This window comes from Gobio gobio, assembly GCF_949357685.1.
Source record: "Gobio gobio genome assembly, chromosome: 21".
Classification (NCBI taxonomy): Eukaryota; Metazoa; Chordata; class Actinopteri; order Cypriniformes; family Gobionidae; genus Gobio; species Gobio gobio.
Window position 1 is genome coordinate 5,417,227 of NC_137117.1, and position 26,541 is coordinate 5,443,767.

Sequence of the window (26,541 nt, forward strand, 5' to 3'; positions counted from 1 at the left end):
AAAATAAAAAAAAAGTGTACACATTTTTTTGAAGGCAGATTAGTGCCCTCTTTTGGAATTATTTAAGAAATCATGCAACCATGTGTGTAACCACTAGAGGTCTCTATGGAGAGGCTTGAGAGTTCACTAGTTCTCTTTTCAACACATTTAATGATTTTTTTTGTTGATGGATTTGAATATATATTTAAACAATCTCAAAGACTATTTATTATAAAGTTTTAGATATTTTTGTGTTGTTAGAAATATAGATTTTTTCTGTGAATGTGTTTTTGCAGATTTCCATTCATTTCCTATGGTGGTCACTTTTGACCGAAGAGCACAAGTAGGAGTATTTTTTTACGACCACTTAGCATGCTCGAATCATTAGCTAAAATTTTTTTGTGTGTGTTTACATACCTAATGCTGGAAAAGTCACCAAGTTTCATATCATTCCGATGAAGCTGTGATTTTAAAAATTTCAAAACATAAAATTTTCCGGTCAGGAATGACCGAAGAGCACCAGAGGGTTAATATTCAACAATATCAATGTTGTCTGACTCTACTGATGTCTTGGATGAGAACTGAACTGAACTGGACAAAGACATTTTTTTCCCAGAGCTGCTGTATAGATAAATGAACCAATTTAATACTTGACAATCTTTACAATGGAACTGAATCAACACTGAACATACTTAAGCTGAATAACAGCCGAAATGCATCATCCTACGAGAGCCGTCTTTCTTGAGGCAAAGGCAAACAGCACGGACACGTTCTTTGTTGCCTATAAAGTGGACGAGTTTCAAAGCCTGCTGCTTTTACATGAATAATGATTAAAGTATTCCAGTCAATAATTAAATCCAAAATGTATAGTTCCACAAGGACATGAAGGTGAGTAATGAGTTTTTATTATTGAGAGGACAATACATGATGAAGACATATAGGTTGAAGATGAGCTTAATATTATTATACACTCACCTAAAGGATTATTAGGAACAGCTGTTCAATTTCTCATTAATGCAATCATCTAATCAACCAATCAAATGGCAGTTGCTTCAATGCATTTAGGGGTGTGGTCCTGGTCAAGACAATCTCCTGAACTCCAAACTGAATGTCAGAATGGGAAAGAAAGGAGATTTAAGCAATTTTGAGCGTGGCATGGTTGTTGGTGCGAGACGGGCCGGTCTGAGTATTTCACAATCTGCTCAGTTACTGGGATTTTCACGCACAACCTGTTCTAGGGTTTACAAAGAATGGTGTGAAAAGGGAAAAACATCCAGTATGCGGCAGTCCTGTGGGCGAAAATGCCTTGTTGATGCTAGAGGTCAGAGGAGAATGGGCCGACTGATTCAAGCTGATAGAAGAGCAACTTTGACTGAAATAACCACTCGTTAAAACCGAGGTATGCAACAAAGCATTTGTGAAGCCACAACACGCACAACCTTGAGGCGGATGGGCTACAACAGCAGAAGACCCCACCGGGTACCACTCATCTCCACTACAAATAGGAAAAAGAGGCGACAATTTGCACAAGCTCACCAAAATTGGACAGTTGAAGACTGGAAAAATGTTGCCTGGTGTGATCAGTCTGGATTTTTTTTGTTGAGACATTCAGATGGTAGAGTCAGAATTTGGTGTAAAACAGAATGAGAACACGGATCCATCATGCCTTGTTACCACTGTGCAGGCTGGTGGTGGTGGTGTAATGGTGTGGGGGATGTTTTCTTGGCACACTTTAGGCCCCTTAGTGCCAATTGGGCATGGTTTAAATGCCACGGCCTACCTGAGCATTGTTTCTGCCCATGTCCATCCCTTTATGACCACCATGTGCCCATCCTCTGATGGCTACTTCCAGCAGGATAATGCACCGTCACAAAGCTCCAATCATTTCAAATTGGTTTCTTGAACATGACAATGAGTTCACTGGACTAAAATGGCCCCCACAGTCACCAGATCTCAACCCAATAGAGCATCTTTGGGATGTGGTGGAACGGGAGCTTCGTGCCCTGAATGTGCATCCCACAAATCTCCATCAACTGCAAGATGCTCTCCTATCAATATGGGCCAACATTTCTAAAGAATGCTTTCAGCAGCTTGTTGAATCAATGCCACGTAGAATTAAGGCAGTTCTGAAGGCGAAAGGGGGTCAAACACAGTATTAGTGTGTGTTCCTAATAATCCTTTAGGTGAGTGTATAAAATAATATTTTAATATTGTAAAATGCATTGTGGCCATCTCGTGTTCAAACGGATAAACAGCGGCTATCAAACTGTGCCCGGATGTGTTTTATTAAATTTTTTATAGAATTCTCAAAGTTTGAAATATGTAGAAACAATAAATGACTACACAACTTATCAGTGTATAAGAAGTTTTTGTTCATTTGATTTCATATAAAGTTTCCAAGCAGTAGCTCTTTCTATGTGATTACAGGATATACATAAACACGTTTGCATTGGCAAGAAAAAAATTACAGAATCCCGTTTTTGCAACTCTAAACAACATTTATACGTGGTTTAAAATCTAATTTGGAAAATCACATCAGAAATGCAACTTCTCAAAAACACCACAAGCTATGAAACACATGGAAACAAAAGGAATAAGCTTTTAAATTGCTTGATACAGTAAGATCAATATGCAAATGTTAACCAGTTACTGGTTAAATTTGGTTACAGCCGGCCAGCCTGTGTGGCTGCGGATCCAGTCGAAATAATGTGCTACTTTAGTGTAGACGCCAGGATAATTGGGTTCGCCGCATTTATAACCCCAGCTCACTATTCCCCACACGTACGACAGGCCAGACGCGTCTTTACACACCAGCGGCCCTCCAGAGTCACCATGACACGAGTCCACCTTCCCCTCCAGGTCACCTGACACAGAGCACAACCAATGAGAGCACAGGAACGGGTGACCGTTATTTAAACAAAGACTTAAACTTTAAAGTGCCCCTATTATGCTATTTTAAAGGCTCCTAAGACTCCCACAACAGGTTGACATGCATCAAATGCTTTAATTTTCTCATTATATACATTACACACATTGTCAAATTTTTCAATGATTCTCAAACAACTTGTCGGATGAATCAGTCTCTCTAAATCCCTCCTTTCCGTGAGCCAGCTCTGCTCTGATTGGTCAGATGGTCCAGTCTGTTGTGATTGGTCTACTCTGCTATGATTGGCCAGATGACCCAGATGGGATTGAGCTGGACGTTTCTCTGTTATACGCTACTCCATTTGAGGTACATTATGCAAGCGGACAACGTAGAACATAGGCGGCCATTATGCAAATGTGTTAGCTAGTGGTGTGTAGCTGTAACATTGGTAAGTTGGATTTGTTTAGCCTCGTTCAGAGTCTATTAAATTATCGTGCACTTTCGGCTTCACAACTTTGCAGTCCATTTACATTCACAGACAGCTATATTATAAACTAGGGCTGGGTATTGACACAAATTTCACAATTCGATTCGATTTCGATTCACAAGCTTTCGATTCAATTCACTTTTCGATTCGATTCGATTCAATTCAATATCGATTATTTTGGATGTATATCAGGTATAATACATGGCAAATTTTGGCTCTTCATTGGGTCTTCACTGCCATCCATCCAGGACCTCGCACACAAACGCTCCTTGACTCGGGCACAAAACATTATAAAAGACCCCACCCATCCTCATCATGGACTGTTTTCTCTCCTGCCCTCGGGTAAAAGGTTTCACAGTATTCGGGGCAGAACAGCTAGATTCTGTAATAGCTTTTTTTCCACAAGCTATCAGGCTCCTGAACTCGACATAACCTCATAACCACTATATTTCACTAAATCCCCTGCAGGGAGTTTCATGTGACCTGGACTGGGAAATTAAAAAAAAAAACAGTGTTTATTCATAATGTGTAATGAAATTTTGGATCTACGTACCGCCACTTAACAAGTGCAATAAGTTGATATGCCGTTGAAAAAAACCCTTTTATTGTGATATTTTTAATGCATGTTGTAGCACTTTTTATTTATTTTTATATAATATGTTCTATTTTTAGATTAATATATTATACAGATAATTTTTTGCACAGTAGTATATAGAGATGTATTATGGGCCAGTGCAACGGAATTTCGTTCATATGTGCATTCTGTATGTACATTTGAATGACAAATAAAAGCTAACTAATTTTCTCAAGGAAAACAAATCTCTGAACTAATGTAGTAAACTATGGGAGTCAGCTGATACTACATTAGCCTACTAATAGTGAAGGTAAAAATTAACTGATTTGTAGGATACAAACACTTAAATTACACTATATTATTTAAAAAAAACATAATTAAGTTATAATATTAACTTTACAATAACATAATCATAAATCTACTCCAATTAGTTTTTTGAAATGATCATAATTTATTCATACATACATGCATTAAATATTGAAGAACATTAAAAATGATAATGAATAGCCTATGTAATGTGGTGCATATAATAAGCAAAATGCTCCTCTCTAGAGTTGCTTCTCTTGAGCTGAGCTGAGCTGCGGCAGAGCGATCTGTATTTATGTTTTTGAATTTCGTAAAAAATTGGAGGAAATTTGAAATCTGAGACTTTGTTTCATATCAATAGTAATAAAGCACAAAAATTATTGCGATTTATTGGATGGGAGGTGCACTAGAATGTTTATTTCATTCATAACTGAAAACAGGAAGACTAATCGATTCTTGGGATTTTAGAATCAATATTGTTTTGTAAAAGTGAGAATCGATTAAAATCGAGAAATCAATATTTTACCCAGCCCTAATATAAACTGCATGAAAGGGAATATTTGAAAAAGCGTACTAGGGGCACTTTGACTACATAAGTACAGGCTTATAGAACACATAATATCTTTACATAATGCTTTTCATCTACACTGAAAACATGGGCGTTTAACAATTTTCACTCAGAAATTGCTAGTAAATGTTTACACTAAACCTACACATCACACATATTGCCAACTTTGTGGGGACATTTTGTCCCCATAATGTAGGGTTTACCAGGACACACACACACACGTACCTGCACACTCCATTCCAGGGAGGAAACGGTCCTTGTAATAATTCTTGCAGTCGCCGATAATTGTCACATTTGCCCATTTTAGAGTCGCTGCTAACTTTCCCGCTTCAAACAAACAGACATAGAGACAATCAAACCCTGACTGTAACCCCACCAGAGTAAAGGAACTCAAACTAAAACCAATAACTACATCAGCGCCCACACCAGCGAACGATATCGTTCTGTTTATTATAAGCAGTGTTGGGGGTAACGCATTACAAGTAACTTGAGTTACGTAATAATATTACTTTTTCCAAGTAACTAGTAGAGTAACGCATTACTTTTCAAATTTACAGCAAAATATCTGAGTTACTTTTTCACATTAGTTTGACTGACAGCTCTCCTGCCCTCATGTTGAGAGTCAGTGCAGAAGCGTTGTGTGTGAACATGATGGTTATTGTAGTTTCAGACTAAATGTGAGCATTTATTTAACTCACTTGCACAATAAAGATTCTGTTCTCCTCAAAATTAATAAAATCAGTCAAATGCAAAATCAGAGTACTATGCAAACCTCCAATAATTAAATGTTAAATAAAACAACTATTTCTATGCATAATCTACCTTTATATTTAATTTACCAATGTCTTGCTGCTGACCTTTGATGATGAAAATGACTAGATTTTTGTTTTGTTTTTAAATTTCTCCTGCGTCCTATTCTCCCATTATCCAGAATGGCAGCAGAGCTGCGCCCTCTACTGTTCATGAGGGAATCTGCATTTTTACCTCAGCCTGGGGCTTATTATTTCAATTTTGGTATGAAGAGGTCTTTACCGTTGCACAAAAATATAACTTTATTGTTATAAAAAAACACACAGAAAACAAGGCCAACCCAGGTGAGAAAAAGTAACGTAATGCATTACTTTCCTTACAAAGTAACTAAGTAACTCAATTAGTTACTTTTTAAGGGAGTAATGCAATATTGCAATGCATTACTTTTCAAAGTAACTTTCCCCAACACTGATTATAAGCATGAGCTGCAGTTTTGTTGTCTTTCACTTTAAAACTATAGCTCATTAAAGCAGGATAGATTCTGATTGGCTGTCAATGTTTTTATTGTTTGTCAACTAGGAGGAAAAAAGTGATTTGAGCCATATCGTTATAGTTGTGGTGTGGACTCTGATATTCTTTTATATTTGGAACAATTTGTGGAATATGGCCGTTAAGAGCCGAACCTCTGTCGAGGCCCCAGCCGGAGATGGTGCAGGTGTCGTTGGGCTGGAACTGTTGGGTGGACCAGGGCACGCAGACGGCTCGGACCGCGGGGTTGTCCAGCATGCACTTGTCCGAAAGATTCAGCTCCCGTAACTGCACCAAAGCAATGTCGTTGGCGTAGGTTTGTGGGTTATATTCATGATGGATGATGATGTTCTTCACTGGGATGCTGTCGGTCGTCGACTGCTTACGATGCTTCTTCCAGAGAGAGAATAAGATTCTGTAGGACTTTGGTTTGGGCCTAGAGACAGGAACATGCACAACAGTTTCTCAGTAGCTGTTCTGTACAGGTTTGATCAAAAGGTGTGCCAATTGGTTGTACCTGACGCAGCGGGCGGCGGTCAAAACCCAGCAGCCACCCAGATACACCCCTCCGCAGTGGATCGAGCCTTCCTCCTGTATGGCCACCTGCCACTGTATCTGAGTCTGCAGGGGCAAAGCAAAACTGAGGCATTTTAAATTTTTGTGTTGAAATTGTGTCAGTTTACTAATTAAACTACATTGTTGACTAGCTAACAGAAAACTTTCTCAGAACATTCTGGCAAGATTCTCTCAAAGTGCTGAACAAACGTTCTCCCAGTAACATCTTTTCAAAGTTATCTGGTCTTTGAAGTCTTAAAGTCTGTCAAATCCTCGTCGTCAGTGAGGAACCTGGGTGTGCTCTTTGATACCAATCTCTTATTAGAAAGCCACATTTCTAGCATCTGTAAAACTGCATTCTACCATATTAAAAATATATATAAATTACGGCACATGCTCTCAATGACAGTTAGTTGATGCATTCATGAGCTGTAGATTATTGTAATGCTCTACTGGGTGGTTGCCCTGCTCACCTAATAAACAAACTCCAGCTGGTCCAAAATGCAGCAGCTCCAGTTCTTACTAGAACCAGAAAGTGTGACCATATTAGCCGGTTCTGTCAACACTGCACTGGCTCCCTAGCCTGGATGCCAGCCGAACTTAGCCCGAGCTCAAATGTTGTGGGCGGGGCAGTTCGGTCTGGACTTGATCTGTAGAGGAGTAATTATGCCGGAACAGAAACTGTTCGGACCAATGGAATTGTCAAGGCGGGCTTTAGATGATGATGGACAGATGATAAACAGTAACGTAATCATTCGTCATCAAAGGCGCTTGGGTTGAATTTGTTCTAATCCTAAATGGAGAACTTGTTCGTATATGCGTTCACCTTTACTATTTCTCTCAGAAATGATGATGGTGTTGGTAAGTACTCTGTGTATCCTGAAATAATTTTTTTACAACACCGGCAAAGATTTACGTTTACGCTCATCTTTTTCTTCTAACGTTACTTATTCCAGCGCGCGTGCAGACAGGGTTGCCAAGTTTTTACAACAAAACCCGCCTAATTGCTACTCAAAACTAGCCAAAAACAAGCCCAATAGCTTTCCGGGAGGGTTCTCCGAAAAAAAAATGGCATTTGGGGGGTAAAATATGTGTTATTTTGGCTGGGCTGCCTGCTAAAATTCGCATTCCTGGGTCTATATATCACATAATTGGGGTCGCTTCAACCCACTGACTTGGCAAAACAGTGCAGTTGAGTTCTGTTGACATTTGACAACTAACGTTATGCGTGGCTCCGTTGCTCTGATTGGTTGTAGGTCTATCCAATTGAGGTCTTTCCTGGTTCAGTTGAAACACGCCCCATAATCACAGCCCAACGGAGCAGATCCGACTCAAATTCTGACTAGAATTGAGTATGACGACGTCAGGCTACTGGCTCCCTATTAAACATTGTATACATTTTAATCAAAGCACTAAATGGTTTAGCTCCCCAGTACCTGAACGAGTTCTTAACACATTATACTCAATCAAGTCTATTGCGGTCTCAAAATTCTGGCGATTTATTCAGCTCTTACATTGTTTTTGTGGAGTAAAACGGATGATTCGTCTTTTGTGTGAAGCACTAGCCTAGAAATCTAGACGCACCCTAGCTGCAGAAAATGTAATTTGCAGCTAGGGTCGTCTAGCAACTCTCCGTTGGCTTGCGAGCTTGAAAAACCAAACTCCAGAGTCAGGCCAATCACATCGTGTGTAGAGTCGGTGGGCGGCTTAACATGATGACGGCAGAGTTGCGACTGTTCCGTGTGCTTGAATCCAAAGAAGCTGGCGAACAGCGACCTTTCGAATCGGCTTTGGCCGCGACTCTGGAATACTTGGAGTTAAGCTTTTCTTTGAGAAAAGAACGGCACTGAAGTCATTCTTAAGAAAGGAAGATGTGTTCTGAGTTTTGTCGACCGGATAAGGCAAAAGTTTAATCTATCAACTACTAGCTCTGCTTCACCTTCTTCACTGCTCTGGTTGGTTGTCCACGTCCAGAGTCCAGTGATGTCTACTGTTCACGTCCAGAGTCCAGCGACGTCTCTAGCCCCTTACCAGAGTCCAGAGACGGCTCCAGCCCCTGACCAGCGTCCAGAGACGGCTCCAGCCCCTGACCAGCGTCCAGAAATGGCTCCAGCCCCTGACCAGCATCCAGAGACAGCTCCAGCCCCTGACCAGCGTCCAGAGACGGCTCCAGCCCCTGACCAGCATCCAGAGACCCTGACCAGCGTCCAGAGACGGCTCCAGCCCCTGACCAGCGTCCATAGACGGATCCAGGCCCTGACCAGTGTCCAGAGACGGCTCCAGCCCCTGACCAGTGTCCAGAGACCCTGACCAGTGTCCAGAGACGGCTCCTGACCAGCGTCCAGAGACGGCTCCAGCCCCTGACAAGCATCCAGAGATGGCTCCAGCCCCTGACCAGCGTCCAGAGACGGCTCCAGGCCCTGACCAGCGTCCAGAGACGGCTCCAGCCCCTGACCAGCATCCAGAGACGGCTCCAGCCCCTACCAGCATCCAGAGACGGCTCCAGGCCCTGACCAGCGTCCAGAGACGGCTCCAGCCCCTGACCAGCGTCCAGAGACAGCTCCAGCCCCTGACCAGCGTCCAGAGACGGCTCCAGGCCCTGACCAGCATCCAGAGATGGCTCCAGGCCCTGACCAGCGTCCAGAAATGGCTCCAGCCCCTGACCAGTGTCCAGAGACAGCTCGCGCCCCTGACCAGCGTCCAGAGACGGCTCCAGGCCCTGACCAGCATCCAGAGATGGCTCCAGGCCCTGACCAGCGTCCAGAAATGGCTCCAGGCCCTGACCAGTGTCCAGAGACAGCTCCAGCCCCTGACCAGCGTCCAGAGACGGCTCCAGGCCCTGACCAGCATCCAGAGATGGCTCCAGGCCCTGACCAGCGTCCAGAAATGGCTCCAGCCCCTGACCAGTGTCCAGAAATGGCTCCAGCCCCTGACCAGTGTCCAGAGATGGCTCCAGCCTCTGACCAGCATCCAGATAAGGCTCCATCTGCTGTCCCAAGTCCAGAGAGGACTCCGTCTGCTGTCCCGAGTCCAGAGAGGACTCCGTCTGCTGTCCCAAGTCCAGAGGGAACTTCAGCCGGTGTCCTGAGTAAAGAGGGGATTCCAGCCCCAGATTAGGATTCAAGATCCGCTCCAGCCATGAACTCATAGCTCCGCCCAAGAAAATGGGGGGGGGGCACTTCCTGTACCGCCTTGGCTTCCTGAATTACCAGGTCCGCCCATGCTCTATGGCCCAGGTCTTCCCATGGTCCACGGCCAATGTCCTGCCATCCCTCCCCCAAAGACCGCCCTCCTAGACTTTTGTTTTGTGGTGTTTTGTTGGGCATCGGGAGCCGCCCATAGAGGAGGGGATATGTAACAGGCGTGGTCTATATGCACCTTACAATGTTACTGTCATCTTGTTCACCTGATCGTACAAAGGTAGCTGTTCATGATCACTTTTCTTGTGCAGAGTTGTGTGTTGTTGGCAGGTAAGCAACTTATTTATATTTGTGTTAATTATTATATTCTATAATCATTTAGCAATGTGCATTCCATTGCATGTTCGTACTATTAGATGCTTCATGTCTACAGCTAACAAAAATATGTTCTAAGAATGTTTTGCTAACGTTCCCATTAAGTTATGAAAACGTTATTTCTGAATGTTCAAAATGTCAATTTTTTTTAAACATTAAGGGTTAACACAAGTTACTGAAGAATTCCATTTAGTAAACATTATGGAAACATTCCTTTTAAATGTTTTCTGAATGTTCTGAAACAAGTAGTAACATTTAAAAATGTTAGATTAATGTCCAGCTATGATGTATAAAAAAAAATGTTATGCTATTATTTTGAGAACATTATTAAAAACTGTATAACTTTGAGCAAACATTCTATTTACATTACTGCAAGAACGTTTTTTCAAAACTTTGAGAGAACCGTGCCACAACATTAGCTAAAGTTCTGAGATTGTTCCCTGTTAGCTGAGTTCACATATCAAAACACCAATTTTTGTCACTGCACCAAAACAGATTGTATGTATCTTTATTTGCGGATTCTTAAGTGTTTGTATATTATATTATATGCAGCAAATGTTGGAGTTTACATAAGACATGCTCTGCCAGTACCATTTCTAATCCAAAGTAGTAGAATCTTACATTGACTGCATCATATATTTACTTATATAAAAAAATGTATGTACCGTATTTGTGTACTGCAATATTTTAAATATTTGCATTATATCATTCATGTACCTAAATGTCAAGTGTATTTTAAATCTATACATAAGAAATGTGACCTATATTTGCAGATATGCATATTAGAATTCAGCAACTTTATATTTCAATATTTTCTGTATTTCTTTGTAGAAAACGTCTCGGGCAACAAATGTAATGTAGGTTCCCTGAGAAGAGGAACAAGACACTGCATCGGACAAGACAATGTGGGGAACGCTTCAGCGTGACCAGTGTCTGAAGCATGTGTCTAAACCTGACAATTGTATTGGCTGGCGACCGGCTATGATGTCACTACCAGTGCAACTGTGAGTATAAAAGGGCACCTGAGGAACACGTCATCCACTTCTTCATCTGAAGGAGATGTGGCAGGCACCCGAAAGCTCAGGGAATCTACGTTACATTTGTAACCCAAGATATTCCCTTTCAAATGGGAACTCTCACTGGGTCTGAAAAGACTATGGGGAACCAATACCCACTCCGTCATGCTGAGGGGAACACATGCCCTATTAGCGGTGACTAAGCACTAAAAAAGCTGACTCTCCTGATTTGATTCCCCAAAAGTACGCACAAGCAAGCTGTAAGTGACACTATTCCATCCGGCCTCTGCTTAAGGTACACTACCTAACTGATTAAAGTCCTCGTGGGGGGAAGCAGTAGGGCTCAGCCCAAGGGCAGAGCTCAAAGGCTTGGAATGATTTACTTACTGAAAGATTATTTTAAGAGAACATGGCCAGGCTCACGAAAAGCCCTCAGAGGACAACTGCCACCAGAAGGCGACAGAAAAAATCTTGACTCTGGATAAGAAATCATAAGCCCCGTTTCCACCGAAATTACCCGGAACAATTTGTACCAGGAACTTTTTTTACAGGAACTTTTTTCCCCCCAGACCTGCTACTGTCCTTTCCACTGCGGTCTAAAGTACCGTGAAGATTAGGCAAATTAGTCAGATGATGTAGGACTGCGTGCGACTGCTCCTCCCAGTCAGCGGCGGACAATGATCATTTTTGTGCGATACTATCTGCAACAATAACAAGGATGGAGGAGATTCAAGCGGTGATGCTTTTGCTAGTTATGTATTGGTTTACTAAATATGTAATTAACAAAATGGCGGAAAAGAGACGAGCACCGATACTAAAGCGTATTCTGAAAGCTCGTAAAGCTAGATTTAAAATAAGACAACGCATGTTATTATCAGCTATTACGGACATTGACCGTACGATTGCTGAGACGAACGTGTGCCATCGGACAGAAAGAGCAAGACTGATATTTACTGAACGCAGAACGAACCTCGCAAGACTTTAAAAAATGCCGGTTGAAATAAAATGCTGCGTGAGCTCAACCAATCAGCATGTTCAGCGCCCAAGTCCCACCCCCGAAAGTTCCCAAACTTTCTGAAAAGTACTACCTCGCGAGCAGGGACTCTGGAAGGGGAACATTTTTACCCAGAACTTCATTTAGACCCTGCGGTCGAAACACACCGAGTACCAGCCCAAAGTTCCTCGTTCCTGGGGAAAGTTGTTGCGGTGGAAACGCGGCTATACACTCACTTTAAAGACTGAGCCAAACCATCAGAAGTCAGAGTGAGAGATTGAGGCATTGACACTTATCCGTGGCCATGCATCCGCTTGACATTCTCATAATTAGAATGCTGAAAACTATGGACGTGGGCTGAATACGGTTTCTTCCATGGGAAAAAAGAGATCAGAGCAAAACACCTGCAGTACATGCAAACAGCCCCCTTGAGGACTGAGCGTGGTCAGGACACGGATCAACACACTTCCTGAATGCTTTGCAACCACCAGTCTCCATAGTGATCACTCACTGACACGCTTCAAAACAAACGGCTCATGAAGACGAAGAAGAGGGTAACATGTTCCCCAGATGACCAGGTTCCTTGCATGCTTTATCGACCTAATTAAAGTATTTGTCATACTGCCCTCCTCTGGTGTTTCTGAAGTTGTTTTTTCAAAACTGACCGGTAAGGTCTCTTCCCCTCCTATTAAGCGTTTCCTGCGTTGATGGGTCGCATCATCCTCTTTTTTGTGCACATACTTCATATTGGGAATGCCACACTCCAGCTGGCTCTCTGTAGACGAACGTATTCTTCTGATCTCTGGAACAACGGGACATATGTGTTGATTCAGCCGTATGAATCCTGGGGAGATACTTCAGACACAAGCTACAACTAATTCAGTAACAAAAATGTTATTTCTGAATGTTCAAAAGGTTTTTAAAATCTTTTTTTTCTTGATAATGCGAACGTTAAGGGAACATTCCATTGTATCTTTCTTCAAACATTATGGGAACGTTACTTTTGAATGTTCTCTGAGCGTTATGAAACAACATTAAACAAACATCCAACTTTTCAGGATCACTGAACAATGTATAAATAATGTTGTTGTGCTAACGTTTTGAGAAAATTATTAAAGACCAGATAACGAACGTTCTATTAACGTTACTGGAAGAATGTTTGTTCATAACTTTGAGAACTTTGCCAGAACGTTCCCCGTTAGCTGACTGACCAGATCAAGAAGGGTCTCTTCTAGAGGTTTTTGGTCAGGAGTTTGTTCTCACCTGACATTGGATCGGAAAACAAATCTTCCGTTTTATTCTTCTTTACTAGTTCTGAAACACAAAGAAAAGAACAAACAGTTATTCTGTAACAAATACACTTACAACAAGTTTGAAGTCTGCAAGTATTACTGACGGAACCTTCTTACAATAAACTTTTAATATCATGGACTTCTCGTTATTTATTTATTTAGTTTCATATTTACATTGGTTGGATTCATATTGAAGCTTGTTTCAGCTACAGAATAAAAAACCACAAAACCACGTTGAAACAAATGTTGGCAATACGCAACAAAGGACCATGCAAAGATAAATTTGTTGCAGTGTTCAATGAAGGTCAAGAAAGTAGCATTTTGAAAAATATGTATAAATCACAGACACATTGGATTTCTCAGAGGATGGCAAGGATGGTAAATTTGTATCATAATTGTCACTTAGGACAAGAGGGTTAATGACCCTTTTAAACATAGCCCTAAGGGTATTTTACACTGCCCTAATGCTGGAATGCGCCAACCACTAGTTGATGCCATCAGTTGATGTGTCCCCTTTCCATCCTTTTTTGCTGAGCATCCAGTTCAATCTCTGCATACCAATGAAATACACAGTGTGCAAGGTCTGGTCTTTGGCTAGTACTGACACTTTCAGGTGGGACTATGAGTTGCCTACATCAGCCAACATTTTCCAGTCTTGTGCTCCTTCGAGATGTATAGCCTTGGTCGATAAAGGAAGCCTTCCCTGTACCTTCTGCCCTTCCCAAATAAATGGCACTGCCTGGGTTGTGCTTGGTGTTCTGATGGGCAGGGCATTGGCGGCTACTCTTTTGGTCTCAATCACTGCGGACAAGCCTTTTAACACTTGGTTGTGTCTTCGTGTACCGGTAAGGACATGTCTGAGAGAAGAAGGAGATGAACACAGCGGATATGATGGATCTTTCCCAACTACAGCTGGAGGTTATTGGGTGAAGGCAGGACCATTGTAGGTTGCCCAGAACAGGATGCTGATTCTACTTGCCTTCATTCTCCACAATTCCCTACAGCTAATTTCCCTCTTCTCTCTTCCAGTTTGTCCACTGTCCCTGCTGGGCCTGAGTGACTCCTTTTGCATGCATTGCTGCCTCCTCCTGATGCTGGACTTCCAAGATTACCACTTTTAGCCGCTTTGAAGGTGTAGCCTTATTCCACTCAACTCCACCGTGGAACTCCTTACCATTTCCTCAGATAGGAGCGTATCATTCTCTCCATCTTTTGTGAGGGGGATGTCAAAAATGGTTAGGGGCCACATCAGTCTGGCCAGCAGGCCAAACTGTAGGTACCAGAGCTTTAGCTTTCCTGGGAGTATAGATTTATTGATGATCTCAAGGCCCCTGTCTACATCCCGCTTCAGCTGCCAAACTAGTTCACAGTCCTTTAGGCTTGCACCATAGCATTTGATCCAAGGCTTTTGATGGGCTTTTCCAGTATTGTTGGTATGGGGTCATTGTTAATAAAGAACCTTTGGTCAGACAGCTTTCCTTAAAGGATGGAAATGCTTCTTGACTTGGATGGATTGATCTTCATCCTGGCCCATTCACTGTTCTTCTGGAGTTTCCTAAACAGGTATCTAGTGCATCGTGCTATTGTGGTCAGGGTTGTCGTGTCATCCATATAGTCCCTTATTGGTGTGAAACGGACTCCAGACAACAGACTACACTCATTTACATTTATGCATTTGGCAGACGCTTTTATCCAAAGCGACTTACAGTGCTTATTTCAGGGACAATCCCCCTGGAGCAACATGGAGTAAAGTGCCTTGCTCAAGGACACACTGGTGGTGACGGCTGGGATTGAACCAGCAACTTTCTGCATATCAGTTCCATGGTTTAACCCACTGGACCACCATCTCACATCTCACATCTCGCCACTCGCCACCAACTTGGACACCCTAATAATAACCTCCATCGTCATGATGAAAGCTAGTGGGGAGATGTGCATCCTGCCATTTTGCCCATGGTAAAGTTTGCTGTAGTAAAGCAGAATTGCAAGTCTTGAAAATAGGCTTTTACCAAGATTGTGATACACTCTGGTATTTTGAAGAAATCAATAGCAGCCCAGAGGATGCCATGTGGAACAGAACCAAAGATAGGTTGTCAGCCTTTGCGCTATGACACAAAATAAAATCTTGCCTTCAACATTGAGAACACTTATAGGCTCATGCCTTTCTGGGTCAGAATGTATTTTTCCCAGGTTCAACCCCAGTGCCTGCTTTGATGTCTTCAGAACGCCTCCCTTCTTTTTTTACTTAAGAGGGATTTCACAAACCTGAAGGGGTCTTTAAAGAAGCATGTTCTTGCTAGTTCCTTCCTTTTTCGAACTAACCTTAGATTTTCTGCTGGCCTTAAGGATGTCAGTCGGCTCTTGATGTTCCCCTGGAGTATGTTGAATCACTCTTTCTCCTCTGTGGAGGTACTCCTCCATTGCTTTTTCAGCGGTCCCCTCTTTTGTACCAGGGCTCAATTTCCAGCTGCCTCCTTGACTTGACCTCTGACTTTTCTCCGTTTTTGGTCATCTTGGCTGGCTAGGCCCTATACACTCCTCCACTGCTTTCTCTGTGCTTGAGTTTACTTCATCTGGTACATGGGTCTGAAATCCTGCAAACTGTGATTTGACTCCGGTTTCTGGACTTCACTCGACTAATTTGACTGCCTTCTTAGCAAGGTCCCTGTTCTTGTTCCAACAACCACCACCTATTCTTTCCTTTGTGTATTTTCAGTCCCTTTTTTGATGTCATTCTCCTAAAGCTCCTTATCATTTTCTCTTAGTGTGTTGACATCTTGTGCTGTGGACCTCTTCTGTGTATTATTCGTTCCAAGGTCATCAGCCATGTGGTCCATCAATGAGCTGTTTCACTCCTCCTCTCGTCGACTCTATGGTTATTCTATTTTTTGTTACCTTCATAGCTATGGGTTGATGTCTCCAAATACTTTTCTGTATTGGATCCTGCCGACATGTGTAGCTAACCCATGCCATTCCTTCCAGTCAGCCATCACAAGGTCTTTCCTTTGTTGTCAGCTATCCTGTTCATATCAGTCACTGGTCAGATACACTTAGTGAACACATAGGATAAGGTGATTCACGTTCCTTCAAATATGCTAAAATGCGCCAACCACTTGTAGATGCCAGGGGTCTTCAGTTGATGTAGGCGACACATCATCAGTTGACACATCATCACTTACACACACCATCACTTGTACACTCACCTAAAGGATTATTAGCAACACCATACTAATACTGTGTTTGACCCCCTTTCGCCTTCAGAACTGCCTTAATTCTACGTGGCATTGATTTAACAAGGTGCTGAAAGCATTCTTTAGAAATGTTGGCCCATATTGATAGGATAGCATCTTGCAGTTAATGGAGATTTGTGGGATGCACATCCAGGGCACGAAGCTCCCGTTCCACCACATCCCAAAGATGCTCTATTGGGTTGAGATCTGGTGACTGTGGGGGCCATTTTAGTCCAGTGAACTCATTGTCATGTTCAAGAAACCAATTTGAAATGATTGGAGCTTTGTGACGGTGCATTATCCTGCTGGAAGTAGCCATCAGAGGATGGGGACATGGTGGTCATAAAGGGAAGGACATGTTCAGAAACAATGCTCAGGTAGACCGTGGCATTTAAACGATGCCCAATTGGCACTAAGGGGCCTAAAGTGTGCCAAGAAAACATCCCCCACACCATAACACCACCACCACCAGCCTGCACAGTGGTAACAAGGCATGATGGATCCATGTTCTCATTCTGTTTTATGCCAAATTCTGACTCTACCATCTGAATGTCTCAACAGAAATCCAGACCCATCAGACCAGGCAACATTTTTCCAGTCTTCAACTGTCCAATTTTTTTTAGCCTTTTTTTCCTATTTGTAGTGGAGATGAGTGGTACCCGGTGGGGTCTTCCGCTGTTGTAGCCCATCCGCCTCAAGGTTGTGCGTGTTGTGGCTTCACAAATGCTTTGCTACATACCTCGGTTGTAACGAGTGGTTATTTCAGTCAAAGTTGCTCTTCTATCAGCTTGAATCAGTCGGCCCATTCTCCTCTGACCTCTAGCATCAACAAGGCATTTTCTCCCACAGGACTGCCGCATACTGGATGTTTTTCCCTTTTCACACCATTCTTTGTAAACCCTAGAAATGGTTGAGCGTGAAAATCCCAGTAACTGAGCAGATTGTGAAATACTCAGACCGGCCCGTCTGACACCAACAACCATGCCACGCTCAAAATTGCTTAAATCACCTTTCTTTCCCATTCTGACATTCAGTGTGGAGTTCAGGAGATTGTCTTGAGCAGGACCACACCCCTAAATGCATTGAAGCAACTGCCATGTGATTGGTTGATTAGATAATTGCATTAATGAGAAATTTAACAGGTGTTCCTAATAATCCTTTAGGTGAGTGTATATTACTTATGAATCAAATTGTGTGAAGAAAACACAGATGTGGTTTAAATGTCTTGAAATTTTGCAATTTAATTTCTCTCCCCAGGCAATCTAGTCCTGTCTGAGTAGGACTTTTGATGAACCTGAAGATGAAAGTAAAATGGACACTATTTCTGGAACTGAAGCAGTTTTTTTGCAGTAATGAAATCTCAGATGAGTTCACTGACCATCCAGTTCATCTTCTCCTCCCAGACAGTCTCTGATTCCATCTTGGACGGCGTGTTGGGGAATACAGACGTCCGACTTACAGTGGAACGCTTTATTTTCACATCCTTCACACAACAGAAACGGTTACATTAAGATGGGTTTTTAATACTGTGTTTTAAGGCAATGCATTCATTGTTTACAATTACATATGTAATGCTTTACATTAAAAAATAAACAGTACGTTATTTAGAAAGAGAAAACAACAGACAGAATTGTGGAAAACAGGAAGAGGAATGATGATGTCACAGACAGAGGCAGGAAGTAGAGACTCACCTGTGCAGCACATCTCATCACTGTTGTCTCCACAGTCATCAACACCATTACAAGGTTTTCCATGGATTAAACACTTCCCATTTGCACACATGAACTTCTTACATGTGCCTACACAGAGGAAAAACATCAGTGTGTGTGAGAAGGGTCAGCACAGAAAATAATGCTCACCTTTTCCATAAAAGAATGTGATGAAGATGCAGATTAAGTCACTTTTATGTTAGATAACTATGAAAGCTTGTGAGGTAATTGTGACTTTTTATCTTGCAAGTCATACTTTTTATGTCAGGCACTCTGTCAGTCGGACCTGCAATGTTTTTTTTTCTCTGGTTGGTGTGTGTGTGTGTGTGTGTGTGTGTGTGTGTGTGTGTGTGTGTGTGTGTGTGTGTGCGTGTGCGTATGCTATGCGTGTTGGGGGTGGGTTGGTTGGTACACATAACTGATGATGATTGGTGGGTGGGAGACAAGGTTGAGGTTGATAGGTTGATTTCATACACACTCCTATGACACAAACGCACATGCACAGTCACACACACCAACGACCATGAGTCAGAACAAAGGCAAGTCCAACGACTTCAAAGGTAGCTTTCTCAAACTGGAAGTATAAGCGCTACTTTTCCCTCGTTGAGGTGAAAGGTCAGAATGTTTATGTAACGTGCAACTTATGCCCAGGAGGAAAGAGTCTCTCCACGGCGGTGGCAAGTCATTCTAATCAAATGAAGCCTCACATCATCACATGTTACCACAACATCAGTGGCTAAACACCCAGGAGATAACATGAGCTCCACTACCAAACGAGTAGTATAGTACTGATAATATTTACACTATAGTAGGCCTACTGATAATATTTACAATAATGTATTGAATTTGATAGGTGTCTCTCACATTGTCCCACAGCAACATTACAATAGTGTACATTAACGTACAATGTTTTATAATAATAATTTATTCTATTTAGTGTCCAATTCATTCATTTAACATATTTAATATTGGGGGCATCCAAGTTTTGAAAAAAAAACCCAGTAGTTACTTTCCCTGGTAATTAGTTACTTTTATAATGATGTAACTCAGTTACTATTTGTAAGAAGTAACTAGTAACTATAACTAATAACTTTTTTAAAGTAACGTGCCCAACACTGGACTCTGCACGGGCAGTACTAAAGGGACGCTGAACATGTTGATATCCCTTTGGATTTTTAGGTGACAAAGATGCTGCCAGCCTTATATACCCGTATGTACGGGCACGGCCTGGCAAATTCTGCATGCCAATTTCATTGGCATTTTCTGTTATTCTCAGAGATGATTGGGGCTCCCAATAGCAAACCCCCATATGTCGGTTTCGACAGACGTTGAAGTGACGGACAGAAAGGGAAACTTTGTTTCTCCAAATACTGAAGCCTGATTGAAACAATCGGCATTGTAAAAAGCACTATATAAATAAAGGTGACTTTATCGAGTGAACCGTATTGAAAGGGAACAAACATATCTTATTGTTCTTACAACCAAAAACATGTGCCTCTAATTATTCAAAGAATAAAAGATATTATAGTTTGCATGCGGAAAACAAACACTTTGTTTGAAATATTTGTGTTAAATGCCGAATGCACTCTGTGGCGAGCAGCGAGGCTGAGGGACCGTGACGGGAGTATAAAGGAGGAGCGACGACAGTGAAGGACGAGACAAGACCAGGCCTGGACTTTAAGTTGTGTTTTATTTACGTTTTGTTTATGTATGTGCGGCAGTCGTCCGTGAGGGGCTGCCGCTTTTACTTTCACTTTGTTTGTTCATTTGATTAAAGTTTGTTGTTTATTGTTCGCCGGTTCCCGCCTCCTTCTTCCCACACGAACTAACCTCGTTACACGCTCGCTCATTAAGTGGGATGTTAATTTTCTTCAGATAAAACGATGAGTACATCTAGAGGAAAAATCACCTTTGGTTTCGTCATAACACTTTGCGACAGCCACTTTTGAGTCATCTGTGATTGGCTGGGGGTTAGAGATGGTGCACTCGGCCAATGAGAGCTCAGATCCTGTGCAGTGAACACTCATACACTCCGTTGGCCAGTTAGAGCCAGTAAGAGACTTGTACTGGATTTTAGCCGCCCTCTCCGCTCCTCTGAGACACAGACAGAACAAGAAAAGCAGTCAGCACATGATGAGTCGAGAGGAAGGACGTCTTGTGTGTAGTGATGGGTGTGTTTACCTGGCGACATTCAGAGGGTTTCGGCAAACGACATTCGCTGCAGCCATATTCCAGTCCTTGCCACATACCAACATTTTACCCATCTGTGTCTTTATCATGACCACTTTATCAGAGCCAGAGTTCTGCAGACTGACTTCCACCTTCTCTTCTGCTGAACACAAACACGGGCAAACAAACCGGTGAGCACTGTATAATCACACACCAATTCATCCCACACCTTTTTTTCACATGTTTTTCTTGAAATTGTGTGATTATTTGTCATTCAGGGTCTTGAACATGCCTGCTAAGTTTCTCTGTTGTGACTGTCTAATGTGTGTATGATATTCCTATTATGATTGTGATGTTAGCGGGTCAATTTGACCTGTATAATTTAAAGGCAGCTGCACAGGCCCAAAATAAAACCCTCAAAATTATGTATTCTGTCAAGTCAGTTTCTAAACTTCCCTCTTAGGGCATTTATATTAACATTTATGCATTTAGCATTTGAAGAAATGTACGCTGCATTAAAGGCATACATTTTTGCTGGGAATCAAACCCATGATCTTGGTGTTGTGAGCGCATAAAAAAGACAAAGAACATTTAAAAAAAAAGACAAAAATACAATATTTACAATCATATGTTCTCATGTCAAGTTTTAATGTTAGGTTTTGACATTAACTAATTAATTAACGACAAAATAATGTCGTAATTTTTGGGGAATAGTATTGAATCCAATTAGGGTCAACATGACCCGGAACATATCGATCCACAAGTTTAATATAACACAATCTCATTTAGACCTGAACAAGCTGAAGTCAAAAGAAAGCCTGAAAAAAAAAATAATTCTCCACTCTAGTTAGTAAGCATTTGTGGCTTGATACAGTAAATGCTTTTCTAAAGAAACCAATGCATCTGAAGAACCTCAAGGACATTTGGTTAACAAACTTTTGTTCTTGATCGATTCTGGAGGATGTTGTGATATGGGATAATGACCCAGCAAACATTCTGGCAAGGTTCTCCCATCGTTATGAACAAACGTTATTCCAATAGCGTTGATAGAACCTTAAAGGAACATGCCAACTCTTTGGGACTTATTCACTGTATCCCTCAGAGTTAGATAAACCCATACACACCATTCCCATAACTCTGTCTGACCTACTAGCTTAGCACAAAGACTGGCTAGATGGAGCTGTTTACCTCCAGTCTTTGTGCTAAGCTAGGCTAGTTGTGGGTGAGTACTTGTTCCAAAACCTTCAGAGAACATTCAAAAGTAACGCTCCCATAATGTTTACAATATTATGAATCGAAATGTTGCTTTAATGTTCACACAACCAAGAAAAAACGGTTTTAAAACATAATTTTTTTTGTTGAGTGTTCAGACATAATGTGGCGGAGGGGGCGTGGTTCTGCGAGGTCTGTAGCGGGAGCGAGCAAAGACGGAGACGAGCGGTGAGTAAGTAGGTCAAGTGCAGATCACTAACACCTGTGTCTGATTCCAGTGATTGGCGTGGAGAGACCGTAAAAGCCGCTCAGTAGAGAGAGAGAGGAGAGAGAGATTGAGACTGGGACTGCGAGCAGACACCTCACTGCCAGATACGAAAAGAGAGACTGAATTTGAGAGAAACTGAGTTTGAGACTGACGTGGAGCGTCAGTGTGAATGTTTTGAGTTAAATCGCCATCGTGCGTGTGAATTTGAGAAAAGGTGAACCAAATAAAGAGAGCAGTCCCAGTAAGCCGACCCCGTCTTCTTCCTTCCTACACCCACATGAACCAACAACGTTACACTGGTGCCGAAACCCGGGAAGGAAGAAGAGTGCCGCCGCTATGCAGACTCCGCCAAAGACGCCGCTTGCGGATCTCGTTGCATCGCTCGCTGGTCTTCATCAAGAGACCCACCAAGATCTGCTGGCCGTGAGGGCCGAACAGGATAAGCGTTTTGAGGCCCTCATTCGCGCTCAGCATGAAGACCGCGAGCTGTTCCGGAGCTGGATGGTCCGGGAGATTCCGGCCACCCCCCCGCCTACCACCGACTCGGCCCCCAACATCCACCTCTCGAAGATGGGCTCCGAGGATGATCCGGAGGCATTCATCGACCTCTTCGAGAGGTCCGCCGAGTCCCGGGGGTGGCCCCGGTCGGACTGGTCAATGCGGCTCCTGCCGCTATTGTCTGGAGAAGCGCAGGTAGCCGCACACCAACTGCCAGTCCAGAATCTCCTGGACTATGGAGACCTGAAGCGCGCCGTCCTACAGAGGGTCGGCCGGAGCCCAGAAGAACAGCGACAGCGGTTCCGGACCCTGACCCTCGCCGAGTCCGGTCGACCCTTCGCCTTCGCGCACCAGCTCCGGGACTCATGCCGCAAGTGGCTGATGGCCGCCGGTGACGATGTCGAGGGAATCATCGACCGTGTGGTACTGGAGCAGTTCATCGTTTATGAACAAACGTTATCCCAATAGCGTTGATAGAACCTTAAAGGAACACGTCGACTTTTTGGGAAGTTTCGCTTATTCACTGTATCCCCCAGAGTTAGATCAGCCCATACACACCATTCCCATAACTCTGTCTGACGCACCCACTAGCCTAGCTTAGCACGAAGACTCAGTGTCGCAAAAAGTGGGTATGCACTATATATGGGGCTCCAAAGCGATGTTATAAAAATATAATAATATTGGTATATAATAATATTTTCTATATGTAGCTGCTGTTGTGCGTTTCTAAATCATTTCTGTATTTCCTCAATATTATATAATATTTTAGAGGACTAACAGGCGCTTTGAGTCAGTAAAAAAACGCACGTTATTAACGTGTAAACAGGTAAACCAAACAGGCAGTGCAAACTTGTGTTTGAAGTATCCAAACAGACTAAAGATCGTGCTCTTTCCTTGGTGTTCTTAAATGTGCTTGCTCACTTTTTAGGGCACACCTCTTATAAAGTAAAGTTACACATTGTTGACCATCTTTTTCAGTAATTACACTATTTACCACAACACACTATGACTGTTATAAGAATTAAATGAAATCAGTATCAACAAAATCCACTTACACTGTAATTACAATTTCCTAAATAAATGATTTATGTTCTAAATATAATGTTTTAATTATAGAAATATGAAATGTTGGGAAAATTGTAATTATTCCAGGCCTATGAAACTATAATCTGCCTGTATATTTGGCGGCGTGAGTGGATTCTAGAATCATTCAACTAATTAGTTCTATGTTCAAAAGCGGTGAATTATTCGAGAATGAAACCTAAACTTTGTTTGAAATCTATTTTTGTTGGAAAAATAGAGCAAAACTGTAAAAAATGACCACTTGTTGTTTATTGAACTGTTGTATGAAATGAATATGGCATTTTGCAATCGTGCTGATATCGGCTACTCTGGAAAATAGCTCTCTTGCTGGTATGATATTGCTTAACCCAATTTCCTCTTTAATTACTCTCAAACGAATGTTTATATTTTTTGTTCGTTATTAGCCTATTTTTAAAGAAAATACAACAACAATAAAATAGTATAATACATTTTTTTTTTTACTTTTCTTAAAAAAAAATGAATAAGACGGATGACATAAAATTGCTATACCCGAATAATAACAAATAAATAAAAGATATTTTGGAAACCCTCAGTTTGTGGTTTGTGTTTTTTGTTATTAACAAAAGTGATCTTTCGCTTGTGCTTCCGCTATCGTCCTGTCAATCATCTCGCTCGCGCCTATGATTACAGTTACAGTAAAATTTTAATTCACCATCATCGTTTCCCATCCTCATGACCATCAACACGAGATTAACGGGCAAGTGGAAAGACACGCCATGACAATTTAGCAGGAACTAAAGAGCGCGCTAGAATGTTTGGTAGCGACGTTATTGGGCATCGAGAACTGGTTACTACTTGGAATCGTTATAAAAATACAGATTATTTTCTTTCTTTTCGTTTCTTTATTGGAATTCGATCATAATGTTAATGTTTGTCAATTTGTGACTGTTTTTTTATTTGTTTACATTGTTAATATATATATATATATAGGGGGGGGGGGGGCAAAATTGTTGCTGCATACCCCTCTGGCACTGGGTAGTTGCGCCCCTGTGAAGACTGGCTAGATGGAGCTGTTTACCTCCAGTCTTTGTGCTAAGCTAGGCTAGTGGTGGGTGAGTACTTGTTCCAAAACCTTCAGAGAACATTCAAAAGTAACGCTCCCATAATGTTTGCAATATTATGAATCAAAATGTTGCTTTAATGTTCACACAACCAAGAAAAAACGTTTTTAAAACATAAATTTTTTTGTTTTTGTTAGCTGAGGGTTTTTTGTCTCGTTTCCATGCATTATGTCCTCACCTTCGCAGGTTCTGCTGAAATGAGAGAAAAGGGGCCTGTTGGATCTGCAGGAGATGGCTTTGGCCTGACACATGGAGTAATACTTGGATCCTTCCAGCGTACACGCGTGGTACTCCTGCCGTGGACACTTGTACGGCATCTTACAGACACACTGTCCCGCGATACATCGCCTCCAAGGTGGACAGAACACTTTTGAGCAAGACAGCCGTGTGTACTTCTGTTCCAGACATTGGGCCGGGCCCAAGAATGACTCTCTTTCCTCCGAAACGGCATCTAGACTTTGATCCGAGTTTGACTCTTCACCTGGATTTCTGGATGGGACTCGGTGTTGGGTTCCATCGGTTTCTGATTGTCTTTCCAGAATCTAATAAGATAAAAGTAATTTCAATTTCAAATGTACATCAATCCATTCACTATGGAAGCTTGTTTCCGCTGTGGAATAAAAAGCGAAAACACTTTTTTACCTCCCAATTGTATGAAATTACTTTTATTCATTATTATAACGTGTAATTTCTTTTCTAGGGTTAGGGTTTGCAACGCCAAATTCATTTTCTGGTAGAATAATGACTGTTTTAACACTACAGAAGCAGCCTTGTCATGATTTTTGAACATGTATTTCACATGATGAGATGAGAGAAACAGAAACTCACAGCGGTCTGGAAGAGAAGACTCGTGAAGATAAGAAGAGCGAGGACCCTCATGACTCCTGCAGCTTTTCTCTGTTCTGCTCTTTGTCCCTCAGCTTAGCAGACGCACTTCCATCCCAGAGTCAGACGGACAAATCATTAACCGCTGTCAATACAAGCCCGACCGCAGACAGTGAAGGAGGAGAAACACCAGTGGGAGGAGAAACTGCCCGGAAAGCTTTATTGACACTAATGATGTGCAAATATGAGCCGTTATAGGTTATAGGGGTCAATGACGTGCAGATTTCATTATGCATTATTTCCATTTAAAATAATCTTTATGGAAAGATGGAAGCACAGGTAGAAGAGGTGGAGTCCAGTGTTGGAGAAAGTTACTTTGAAAAGTAATGCATCACAATATTGTGTTACTCCCTTAAAAAGTAACTAATTGAGTTACTTTTTAAGAAAAGTAATGCGTTACGTTAGCCTGGATGCCAGCCGAATTTAGCCCCGCCCACAAAAATGTTTGCTCGGGCAATTCTGTCTGGGCTCGCTCCATAGAGGAGTAATTATGCCCGAACAGAAACTGTTCGGACCAATGAAATTGTCAGGGCGGGCTTTAGACGATGATGGACAGATGATCAACAGTAACGTAATCATCCACGTCATCGAAGGCTCTTGGGTTCAATTTGCTCTTATCCTAAACGGAGAACTTGTTCGTATATGCATTCACCTTCACTATTTCTCTCAGAAACGATGATCGAACTTTCCGAGGGGTTCTCCGTACAAAAATGGCGTTTGGTTGGCAAAATATGTTATTTTGGCAAGGTTGCCTGCTAAAATTCGCATTCCTGGGTTTATATAATCACATAATTGGGGTCGCTTCAACCCGCGGACATGGAGAAAAACACGGACTTGGTAACAGTGCAGTTGAGTTCTGTTGACATTTGACAACTAACGTTACGCGTCGCTCCGTTGCTCTGATTGGTTGTGGGTCTATCCAATTGAGGTCTTTCCTGGCCCGGTTGAAACACGCCCCATAATCAAAGCTCAATG

At 42.1% G+C, this 26,541-nt stretch overlaps 1 protein-coding gene across 2 annotated transcripts; it reads right to left on the minus strand.

Moving 5' to 3' along the window:
* Positions 1-604: 604 nt before the first annotated feature.
* On the minus strand, positions 605-25,658 carry LOC307117364 (complement factor I-like). Of its 2 annotated transcripts, none has more exons than XM_079802174.1 (12): positions 25,510-25,658; positions 24,860-25,223; positions 20,551-20,698; positions 20,279-20,463; positions 18,352-18,459; positions 18,039-18,143; positions 13,402-13,452; positions 12,804-12,940; positions 6,576-6,679; positions 6,214-6,494; positions 5,006-5,107; positions 605-2,843 (listed from the first exon to the last, which is right to left on the minus strand). In XM_079802174.1, exons 1-12 carry the CDS (start codon positions 25,558-25,560, stop codon positions 2,626-2,628), a joined length of 1,854 nt encoding a protein of 617 aa, XP_079658300.1. In that variant the 5' UTR covers positions 25,561-25,658; the 3' UTR covers positions 605-2,625. The 2 variants fall into 2 exon arrangements, with proteins under 2 accessions (XP_079658300.1, XP_079658299.1); XM_079802173.1 differs by having other exon boundaries at positions 863-2,843; positions 20,551-20,701; positions 25,510-25,646.
* Between the last annotated feature and the right edge of the window lie 883 nt (positions 25,659-26,541).

Excerpts from the sequence above, each read along its gene's own strand:
- LOC307117364 (XM_079802173.1), bottom strand. The coding sequence starts at position 25,560 with ATGAGGGTCCTCGCTCTTCTTATCTTCACGAGTCTTCTCTTCCAGACC. Across the intron at positions 20,464-20,550 it reads AACCCTCTGAATGTCGCCAG|AGGAGCGGAGAGGGCGGCTA; the intron begins GTAAACACACCC and ends TCTGTGTCTCAG. Across the intron at positions 12,941-13,401 it reads GTTTTCCGATCCAATGTCAG|AGATCAGAAGAATACGTTCG; the intron begins GTGAGAACAAAC and ends CCGTTGTTCCAG.